Genomic DNA, 11178 nt, shown 5'->3' with positions numbered 1-11178 from the left:
GACCCCATTGTTTGGATTTTAGAGCCCTTTGGATACTTTTAATACCATTTGGCTGATGTCAGGCCAAACCATGTGGATGTAGGTTGCATTTGATGCCCTTTTGGGTGATTTTAAACCAAACCGGGCTTTTTTAGGACAGCGTGTCCCCTTGGCCCCGCTCCTTTCCCCTCACGGTTCCGCCCTTTCCTCGCCCCCTTTCCCCTCATGGTTCAGGATCGCGGAGCAGGGGAGGAGCAGGAGGGAGGGAGGAAGAGGCGCAGCGGCAGCAGGGAGCAGCCGGAGGAGAGGAGAGAAGGAATCGCGTGGCCCTGGCGCTGCCTGAGCTCGCAGCACCCCGGGAGCATCGCCCCCATCCCGCAGGTGCCCAGGGAGGGGGAGCTCGGCCCAAATATCCTGGGGCTGCCTGGGTTTGGGGTTTTTTGCGGGGGATATTTGGAGCTGGCAGGGCTCCAAAGATCAGCCGTGGCGGGCCTTAGGGGGACATCATGGGGTCTTGAGGTCGGGAGCGGCTACACCCGGTATGAGACCTGTCATTCCCAGTATGAGCCTGGTTAAGGTCTTTCAGCTCCTGCCAAAGGTCTGACAGCTCCTAGTGAAGGTCTGACAGCTTCTGCTGAAGGTGTGACACTTCCTGGTGAAGGTCTGACAGCTCCTGTGAAGGTGTGACAGCTCCTAGTGAAGGTCTGACAGCTCCTGGTGAAGTTATGAAACCTCCTAGTGAAGGTCGGACAGCTTCTGGTAAAAATCTGACAGCTCCTGCTGGAGGTCTGACAGCTCTTGCTGAAGCTGTGACAGCTCCTTCTGAAGGTGTGACGGCTCATCCTGGTGGTCTGACAGCTCCTGGTGAAGGTCTGACAGCTCCTACTGAAGGTCTGACAGCTCCTGCTGAAGGTCTGACAGCTCTTTCTGAAGGTGTGACAGCTCCTGGTGAAAGACTGAAAGCTCCTCTTGAAGGTCTGGCAGCTTCTGGTGAAGGTGTGACAGCTCCTGGTGAAGGTCTGACAGCTCCTCCTAAATTCTGACCATTCCTGCCAAAGGTCTGACAACTCCTGCTGAAGGTCTGACAGCTCCTACTGAAGGTCTGACAGCTCTTGCTGAATTTGTGACAGCTCCTAGTGAAGGTGTGACAGCTCCTGGTTAAGGTGTGACAGGTCCTGCTGAAAGTGTGACAGCTCGTTCTGAAGGTCTGGCAGCTTCTGGTGAAGGTGTGACAGCTCCTGGTGAAGTTCTGACAGCTCCTGGTGAACATGTGAAAACTCCTGGTGAAGGTCTGACAGCTCCTGCTGAAGGTCTGACACCTCCTGGTGAATGTTCGACAGCTCCTGCTGAAGGTGTGACAGCTCCTGGTGAAAGTGTGACATCTCCAGGTGAATGTTTGACAGCTCCTGCTGAAGGTGTGACAGCTCCTGCTGGAGGTCTGACAGCTCCTTCTGATAATCTGACAGCTCCTGCTGAAGGTGTGACAGCTCCTGGTGAAGGTGGGACAACTCCTAGTGAAGTTGAGACAGCTCCTGCCGGAGTTCTGACAGCTCCTGCTGTCGGTCTGACAGGTCTTGTTTAGGTCTGATAGCTCCTCCTGAAGGTCAGAGAGCTCCTGCTGAAGGTGTGATAGCTTCTGGTGAAGGTCTGACAGCTCCTGCTGAAGCTGTGACAGCTGCAGGTGAAGGTGTGACAGCTCCTGCTGGAGGTGGGACAGGTCTTGGTGAAGGTCTGACAGCTCCTGCTGAAGCTGTGACAGCTCCAGGTGAAGGTGTGACAGCTCCTAGTGAAGGTCTGACAGCTTCTGCTGAAGGTCGGAGAGCTCCTTTGAAGGTCTGACAGCTCCTGGTGAATGTCTGACCGCTTCTGGTGAAGGTCTGACAGCTCTCAGAGCGTCAAATTTACGTGGCTAGAGGGTGGTGTGCAGAAAGGAGACAGAGGAGTCCTGTAAAAGTCCCTTGATTGGCATAAAGGGAGAGCGTGCATCAGGCGTGTGTCCAACGCAGTCTCCCAATCACTTGGATCAAGTAGCCTTCTTTTCTTCTTTCCCGGCTGCATTTTCTTTCATTCCCTTTCCCCCTTGGCTGAGCTACTTGGAAGGTACTCGGGACTTCCCGATCTGCCCATCATGTCCCCCTCATTACGTGCCCTCTATAAAACACACGATCCACGATCATTTCAACTAGCTAAATCAATTGATATTTTTAGTGAGCTTTACTTATTGACATGGACTGCTCCTCAGCCAAGGCCATGCTAAACTCCTGAACTTAGGGAAGAAGAACAAAGACTTTATAGGGTTGTGAGAGACGAGGTGACATTTTGCTGAAGCCAAAAGATTATTCAGCTAAAGAATGAAAGCTGTTGGTTCTATGTGTTGTTGTTTGTGGTTTGGATATGTTCTGGTTGGTTTGTTGGGTGTTGCTGGAGAGGGGCGGGGTTGAAGCCCTGACTAAAAAGGAATTCAGATGATGGGGGAGTAGACAGAAAAGCAGGTGGTCAGGAGAGAATGGAAGTGCCCCAGTACCGAGCCAATGGGAAAGGGGACAGGGACTGCCCCAGCCGGGAAATGCCCGAAAATTTTCCACTTTGTTGGAAGGTGTGTGTGTTCTGCTCTCGGGAGGGACATGCAAATTCGGCTCGGCTGAATCGGTATGAATGAACAGTTGTTGCCCTCATTTTTAAAAGTGTTAAGTTTTCTTTTATAGTTATTTTGAAAGTTTTAAAGTTCTCATAAAACTTTCTTAGCCTTCTGATAATGTTTACATATTTCTACTAAAGTTCTCATGCACTGTTCATGCAAATAATGATTGTTTTACATTCTTCTTTGTGGGAGGAGAAAATTAATAGACTGTTAGTTTGACCAGTGTGGTTACAGAAGTGGCAATTTCATCCTCCAATCTACTGCCACTTTTAGAATTCTATATATTGCAAAGTCAGAAATAAAATTAACTCTTTTTCTCTCTTGAACTCATCAAGCTTCTGTGTACTCCTTTGGTGCCAAATAGCAACAAAGTTTCTTTTTGCTTTGAAGACTTTGTCCCCATTTAATTGTGTCAAAAAGCCTGTTCATTTCTAACAGGATTATAAATATTAAGTTCTTCACCCAGGGCAGATTTAAAGCCCAAACTCCCATGTCACGTCCCCCAGACTTCCGGAACATCGCCAGAGCTCCCCCAAACCCTCCTGTCAGCCCCTGGAAACGCCCCAGAGACCTCCCAACCCCTGTTTCAACCCCGCAGTTGTCTGTAACTCCCCCAAAGACCCCACCCCAGCTGCCCATAACTTCCCCAAAGCCCCCCCAAGCCCCATATCACATTCCCTGACCTCAAACAAACCCTTATTCTCCCCCCTGCCCCCCTGCAATTTCACTCACACACGGCCATGGCCTGAGGGGACACGCTGGTGGTCTTCAGGTGGGAGCTGGCCAGGGCATCCTGACCAAAGACCTGCGGAGCTTCAGCCTTTGCAGGGGAGGCTGGCAGCAGCTGCACCCCCAAAACAGCCCCTGCAGCCCCCTCAGCCATGCAGCTGCACTGCTGGATGACTGGCTCTACGTGTCTGGAGGTGCAGGGGGGGCTCGGGGCATCCTAGGGTAGGCTGGTGGGATTTTCAAGAGGCTACAGGGCCAAGGGGCCTGGAGGATCTGGAAGTGCTGGGGGAATTTGGGGAAAGGGGAGGTTGGAGGGATTTGGGGAGCTGTGTCATGACTGGCTCCATGTGTTTGGAAGTGGGAAGGGGTATCAGGGGGTCCGGGGCAATTTCTCGGGGGGCTTTGCAGGGACTATAGTGGCTGGGGGAGCTTCAGGGCATCTTGGGGGTGTGGGAGCATTTTGGAATGAGAGGGGATACAGGAGGGCTGGGGGAAAACGTGTTCTATGTCTTTAGAAGTGGGGAGGGGACTGGGGGCTGATTTTGGAGCCTCCACTGATTACTGGGTGCCCCCCTCCAGCAAAGGGCCAAGGCTGTTTTCTCCTCCCATCTGGGAGGGGGGGTGAGCTTTGAGGATCCCATCTTCAGTCGGGGGGGTACCTTTGTCACTGAAACTGTGTGAAAATGAAACATCTCCAACAGCAAATTCAGGGTTAGAGAATCAAAGGCGTTACTTTATACTGGTCAGGACGTGCAACAGAAATCATTGCATCTACACATTGCCCGGGTGTGCAGCCAGCAACACACGGGCAGGAGGACACAGATGGCGCTTCCTGGCTGGGAGAGGGCTTGTGGCCATCCCCAGGCACCAGTCTGACAGGGATCCCCGCAGCTCCAGCCCTGCACAGCCACTCTGTCGCCAGCACAAAGGCTTCAGCAGAACCAGCAAAGGCCAAGGGGCTACTTTTCCCTTCCCCACTGCTGGCCTGGGCCGCTTGCTGAGCACAAGGACCCGTTTTCCCCTCTACCCCTGTGCTCTGCAGACCCTGGGCAGCAAATGAAAGATCCTGGGAGTCTGTCTATTACAACATATCCTACATTTATATCCTACATTTTTATGCTAAGGAAAAAGGAAAATAAGGAAAGAACAATGTTGAACAAATGAAACATTGCTTCTGGCTCAGGTGGCCCCAGCAGACAGAGCTTCTGGGATCAGCTCTCTGCAGAGCTCCAGCAGTGCAGCCAGCTGAGCCCTGAGAGACGAGGCCGTGTCCTCCATGCCCTGTGGAGCTGATCATGCAGGCTGTCGAAGATGGAATATCGAGCTCTCTCTACTGCCTGGAGGACGTACAGTGTTTGAATTGCCAGGCTTCCGACGGCGACGCTGATGTCATCTGCCATGCCTTCAAGGGCTGAAAGAGAGAGGAACAGAGCCATGGTCAGTTCCCGGATCTGAGGGGACCCGAGGAGACCCCCGTTCCAGGGCCGTGCCAGCCGGCTCTAGCCATGGCCAGCAGGGAGCAGGGACCAACAGGATCAGCCCGAAGCTGCTGGCCACGAATCCCCCAGGTGGCCCTGACGTCTCTGTGTGCTCTGCCCACACCGCCCCTCGTCCGCACAGGGAGCAGAGCCCTCGGCAGCCGGGGCAGGGCTTGCAGCTCCCCCGCCAGCCCCCGCTGACAGCCCGCTGCCCTCACTCACCCTCACAGATGAGCTGGAGCTCTTCCTTCTTCCCCCTGAGGTGCTGCCCGGCCATCCCTGTGAACACAGAGCCTGTCACGGCCCAGCGGCACAGCTCCCTGCCAGCGGCGCTGCCAGCCCTGTGGCCACACGGCCTCCTGGCCCGGCAGGGCTCAGCCCGGGCCCTTGCCGCACGCTGCCGGCCCAGGGCACGGCTGCGAGAGGGCGGCAGCAGCGCCGAGGCCAGGCGGGGCTCCACGGCGCCGGGCCCGGATGGCGCTGCCGGGGCAGCAGCCGGGGCTGGGGCCGAGCTGCGGCGGGGCGGGGAGGGAAGGGGAGCCCGGGCTCACGGCTCACCGATGAACCTGATGGCCTCCTCTCGCAGGGACTGCTGCGGGCTGTCCAGGTACTGCAGGGCCCGGCGCAGGTGCTCGGCCGCTCGGCTCCTGTCGTCGGCCAGCTGCAGAGAGCGGCAGGAGGGAAGGGTTGGCGCGGGCTCAGCCCCTGTGCCGGGCGCTCCCTGCGCCCAGCCCCGGCCTCCCCTGCCCGCACAGCCCTGAGGCGCGGCCAGCAGCCGCGGGCGCCGGGCTCTGGAGGGGGCAGAGGGGCGGCTGCTGCCCCGGGAGCCGCGGCGCCGCCCCGCCCCGCGGCCCCGCCGGGCCGGGGCTCCATCGGCCCCGGCTCGGGCCCACGGGAGCCTGGAGAAGAGCCCGCGCAGCCTCTGGGTGCAGCAGCGGGCAGGGGCACAGCTGCCAGCCCACACACTGAGCACCGCGCTCAGGGGGCTTCTCCAGCCTGAGGCTGGCACTTCCAGGCCGTCCTTACCAGGCACTCGGTGAACTTCCACAGCTTCTTGTTCTTCACCAGTTTTTGAAGATCCCTCCTCTTCAGGAACTCAGCCACACAAAGCAGCGTTTCCTGAGAAACCTGGAGAGCAGCAGAGATGCGGAGATGGCCCCACAGCCCAGGGCGCAGGACCTGTGTCCCTGTGTCCCTGTGCCAAGGCCTGGAGGATGCTGCAGCCCACGAGGCGCTAGGGCAGGAGGCAGCTGAGCCCCCTCCCAGGGGGACAGCAGCAGCCCATGAGTCCTCACCTGTGCCACATGCTGATTCTCATCATGGCAGTGGAAGAAGAGTGGCAGCAGGCTCTGGCGCACGTGTGTCTTCAGGGCCTTTTCTTCCTTTTCCAGTGGAAGAGACATCAATGTTTGGAAGAGCAGTATGGAGAGCAGCTGCACATGGCTATTGTCCTGTATGAAAGGAAGAAAAAAAGACCTCAGCATCGGCTGCACGGGGCTCAGCTTGGCTCAGGCCTGCAAATCCACAGGGCACAAAGTGTCCAGGCAGCAGTCAGTGGCCGTGGCTGGGGGCAGCGAGCCTTACGTGGTCAAAGAGTGGCAGGAGCGCCTCAACCAGCTGCAGTGCGATGGGGCTGGGTATCAGCATGGCCTTGTCCCAGAAGATAAAGCTGAGGAGCCTGACTGTCATGCTGACTATCTCTCCATCTGCGTCCCACAGGAGCTCCACAAGACTTTCAGTCAGGCTCCACATTTTTTCGCTCTGTGCAGAACACAAGTTTGTGAAACGCCATCCTGCTGCCGCAGGGCCTAGGGGCCAAAGGGCTGTTCCGAAGCACTTGGGCAGTTGAACCAGGAGGCAGGAGAGCTGGGAGCAGCTGCCCCAGCGCCCAAAGCCCAGCCAAGCCCAAGCGACTGCATTCCCAAGCGCAGCCTCAGCCGCTGCCCCCTTCTCACCATCAAGGGTTCATCGATGAGCACAAGAAGGGCCCTGAGCGCCAGGCGACGCCTCTCCCTGCACTCGCTCCGCAGGTGCCTTGACAAGATTTGCAGGATTCTCTTAGCACCGCGTTCACTCAAGTTCAGGCACTCAAGAACCTGAAAGGCACAGGGCAGTGACAGGGGACCTGGCCGGCAAGAGCCCGGAACAGCACAGGGCTGGGCCCAGGCAGCAGCGCAGGGCGTGGGCACCGTCCCAGGCAGTTGCGGCTACGAGAGGGCAGAGAGCTGGGAGGCAGCTGAGCGAGGCAGCGCTGGCCATCAGGCTCACCTCCACAAGGAACGCCAGGGCGGGCAGTTCCCAGCGTGGCTCCTGTGTGCTGAGCAGCCGGAGCAGGTCGCGAGCGATCCTTGAGCACAAGGGGATGGAGACACAGGACATCTCCCTGGCAGGAGAAAAAGAAACCAAGACTTTGGGCCGGGGGACAAACCTCTCCCAGGACTGACTCACAGAGGTCTGGCCTTTCCCCAGCATCCTGTAAGGGCCCTGGGCTATTTGGGAGGTGGCTCCTTGTGGGCCCCCTCCTCTCCCAGCCTTTTCCAGTCGGCTTGGCTGTTCCTCGGTGACAAGGCCCTCTGGCCCACGACCACGGGGACTGTGTGGGGCACCCTGGGCACTGAGCACAAATGTCAGAGGCAGTGGGGAGAAGGGGGTCTCACCTGGCCAGCAGACCCACGGCATAGTGGTGGGTGTCAGCACACAGCAGCGTGTCCCAGCCACACTTGCGTTCTATTGCCACCACCACATCCTCGTGCTGCATTTGGCAGAGCAGGGACTTCAGGGTCCGCACTGCAAACCTGCATGCAGAGCAAAGCCCAGGTCACGCTGGGAGCACTGGCTCCTGCCCTGGGCACCTGGCAGGGACAGGAGGACTGGCATGGAGCACCTGTTGGGGTTGGTGGCAAGGCCGTATTGCTGCTGGCATCCCTTCCAGAAGGTATCGACCTCCGCTGGCACATCCAACGTGCTGAAGAACACTTGGAAGAGCAGATGCACAAAGAGGCGGGGGAAATACACGGTCACTACATGTGGGACACAGGGCATCTGGAGGATCTTCCACATCACCACAGTTGCCTGCAAAGGACAGAGCAGCCCGAGACAGTGCTCAGTGCCGAGGTGTCCGTGTGGCAGGGCCCGAGCATGGGAGGGAGAGGCCCGGAGAGACACAGGGGGAGCACCGGGCCTGGTGGCCCTGAAGCTGCCCCGAGGCCAGGTTTCAGCCCAGCGCCTGAGGCAGGGAGATGCAGTGGGGGAAGGAGGATGCAGAGCTGCTGGACAGGTGGCCTTGGGGCCAGCAAAGGCCAGTGTCAGAAACTCACAGCCAGGACAAAGACACCCGTTTTGTCCCCATCGGAGGTGCATGTGCTGTGCTCTGGCCAGCTCCCCAGCACATCGAGGAGTATCAGCTGCGCCGGCTCCGCAGTCCTGGGCGAGCACATGATGCTCTTCCACATGGTCAAAGCAGCTCTGTGGGGTCAGAGCTCTGTCTCAGAGGAGTCTGGGACACAGCACCGTGGCCTGGGCGGCAGCGGGGAGCTGAGCTGGCTGCCAGCCCTGCCTCTGCCCACTGCCCCTCGCCAGCAGCACCCAGACAGCCCAGCCCTGTGGGGACAGGTCCCTGAGGGCCAGCGAGGAAGCATGGCAGAAGGCTCGGGGGCTGACGTGCCAGGGCTGGCAAAGGGAGCAGCCAGAGGGCCCTGGAACTCTCTGTTGGTCAGACACCTGGGACAGGCTGTACAGGCTGATGGGCTGGGGAGCCCTGAGCCCTCTGGGCAGGTGGGCCCCATACCTGTCACAGGATGGGGCCACACGCAGGAGCGTCATTACTACGTCAGCAGGCTGCTCTTTGGTGAGATCCAGCAGGGCCCTGTTCAGCCTGTGCTCAGCAAACTGATTGGCCATGAGCCACTGGTGGATGTACCTCACCATGGCAGGCACCTGGAGAAGGCACGGGGAGACTTGGAAAGCTGCCAGAGGGAGGAATGTCCCCAGCTTCCCCAGAGAAGTGCTTCCCTTGCCACCCCACTGCCATGGCCCTCAAAGCCAGGGATGTTCCACAGAATGCTCCAAGCGCGGTGCTCGGCTGAGCAGTGACAGCAGGCCCAGCCCAGGTGGGGATGGCTGCAGGTACCTGCGCTGTTCTGCGGAAGAGGCCACGGGTGCGTTCCTGCTCTTGTGTGCGCTGCACGGCTGCATCTGGCAAAGAGCGAGCGCAGCCTGAGCTGAGGGGCTGCGGGCGAGGCCGGAGAACACAGCCCAGCCCTGCGCTCCCCAGGTAGGAACAGCCTCGGGATGTCCCAAGGGATGGAGCACGGCTCTGGGGTGTCTGTCCTGGCCCCTATTCCGTCCTGTCCATGGGCATGTCCCCAGGGGATGGGATGGGATGGGATGGGATGGGATGGGATGGGATGGGATGGGATGGGATGGGATGCAATGGGATGGGATGGGATGCAATAGGATGCAATGGGATGCAATAGGATGCAATGGGATGGGATGTGGCCAAGCTGGCTGCAGCCACCAGCCCTGCAGCCCAGCAGCCCAGCTCTGCCACTCACCCTCCTGCAGAGGCTTGAACCGCACCACCTCTTCAGTCTCCTGTGCTGGGCCAGCTCCAGGGCCTTCTTCCTCTTCCTCCACCCAGGCCAGCTTGGGCACTCTCGGGGATCTCTGCTCCATGTCAGTGACTGGATTTGTGACGACTCACAGGAGAGATGTCTCAGAAATCTCCGAGTCAGCAAGGCCTGCAGTCGTGCCTGGAAGGCACCTTCAAGAGAGAAGCCTCAGGAAGGCTACAGGACAGCAAGTCCTGCACTCTGGTCTCGAGGGCTCCTTGCCACAAGGACAGGAGACTCCTGTCAAGGATTGTGGTCTGGCCTCGAGGGCACTGGTGGCAGGGATGGGAGATGCCTCTGGGGCACCAAGTCCCACGGTCTGCCCTCGAGGACACCTGCAGAAGAGAAGCCTTGGGAAGGCCACGGGTCACCAAGTCCTGTGGTCTGGCCTCGAGGTCAGCTGCAGGAATAGCACCTCGGAAAAGCTCTGGGTCAGACACGAACAAGTGTGCTGTGCGGGGGCTCCTCACGGCACCGCTCTGTCCCGTCCTGTCCCGTCGCGTGCTCCGAGCACTGTGGTGTGGCCTTGTCACCACCAGCTCCTATGTCACCCCGTGTCACAAAGGGCCCTTGGACACGCTGTCCCGTTCCATGCCACGGTGACCATGCTGCACCATGTCACAAAGGGCCCCTGCACACACTGCCCCCTGCCCTGGGACCACCCCCAGCCCACCCAAAGTGGCTCAGGTTGGAAGGAATCCCTCACCCCAAGTGTCTAAGACACCCCGACAGGATCTTTAGGAACGGCTCAAACCATCAGCAAACGCTGCCCTGCTCTGCGGGCTCAGGGCAGCAGAAGGAGGCCCCAGGGCTGCCGACGCAGCTGCGCTGGGAAGGGCATGGGGCCTTCCACAGAAGCTGGCACGGCCTCCTTGGGACACGTCCTGGCTGGTGGCCATCCTAAGCGTGGCTGTGTGACACAGACAAGGAACGTGTGGGCCAGGGCAGGAATGCTGCTCTGACCCCTTGCGCCCGGGGAGCGCTGACATCAGCAGATGTGGCAGGGTCCCTGCCCAAGCAGACCTGCCACCCCCGAGCCCTGGCATCACCAGTGCCTGTCTCCTGCCCCAGAGACCTGTGCCCGTGGGGGGCTTCTGTGCCAGAGGGAGCCAAAGCCCACGTGCATTGGGGGCTGCACTCCTGCCTGCAGGGGCTGTTGGCAGGAGCACCTGGAGCAACTGCTGGCAACACTTGGGTCTCTGTCAGAAGCTCTTACTCCATGCTGAAATTATCTTCTCATTGAAGTTATTGCCTTCAGCACAAAACCATCTCAGCGGCGAAGGCACAGAAGAATCTGGCAAGTAAGAATCCTCAGTTCAGGAATGCTTTACTTCCCATTGCTCGACTCAAGTAGTTCCAAAAAGTTGCAAACTTCCCAAATTAATTGGGATGGCCTGAGGAGGTGAAGATTTGTAATTTTGCTTCCCATCTCAAAGCAGCAACTCATTTGCCTTAACTTCATCCACTGAGGGTCACTTTACAGAACATAACACTACACAAAAAAAGGGCAAAAAACAAGGGCCATGCTTTGGTTTTCTAGGAAGGGATGATAATATCCTAATTCTCTTAAGGAATAAAAGCTCTCAAGAAATGAGAGTCCACTCAGTGGTACAAAAGTAGCCCAAAGAAATGAGTAGATTACAAAAGGGCTAATCCTCCCCCTGGTACAGATTTCTAAGTGGCCAGTAAAGTACAGCTCTCCCCTCTTGTTCCCTGCAGGAGAATCAGGACCATGAAGAGG

The 11178-nt window shown here is 58.2% G+C and overlaps 1 protein-coding gene across 1 annotated transcript; it reads right to left on the bottom strand.

The window, feature by feature from the left end:
* Window positions 1-509: 509 nt before the first annotated feature.
* On the bottom strand, window positions 510-8827 carry LOC137467440 (maestro heat-like repeat-containing protein family member 9). The gene is made up of 5 exons (XM_068178941.1): window positions 8615-8827; window positions 8145-8292; window positions 7712-7899; window positions 7490-7622; window positions 510-527 (listed from the first exon to the last, which is right to left on the bottom strand). The coding sequence occupies exons 1-5, from the start codon at window positions 8752-8754 to the stop codon at window positions 510-512; spliced, it is 627 nt and encodes a 208-aa protein (XP_068035042.1). The 5' UTR covers window positions 8755-8827.
* Window positions 8828-11178: the final 2351 nt, after the last annotated feature.

Source organism: Anomalospiza imberbis, unplaced genomic scaffold (assembly GCF_031753505.1).
Source record: "Anomalospiza imberbis isolate Cuckoo-Finch-1a 21T00152 unplaced genomic scaffold, ASM3175350v1 scaffold_63, whole genome shotgun sequence".
NCBI lineage: Eukaryota > Metazoa > Chordata > Aves > Passeriformes > Viduidae > Anomalospiza > Anomalospiza imberbis.
Note: the sequence above shows the minus strand (reverse complement) of the source record. Positions and strands in the feature narration are given on the sequence as shown.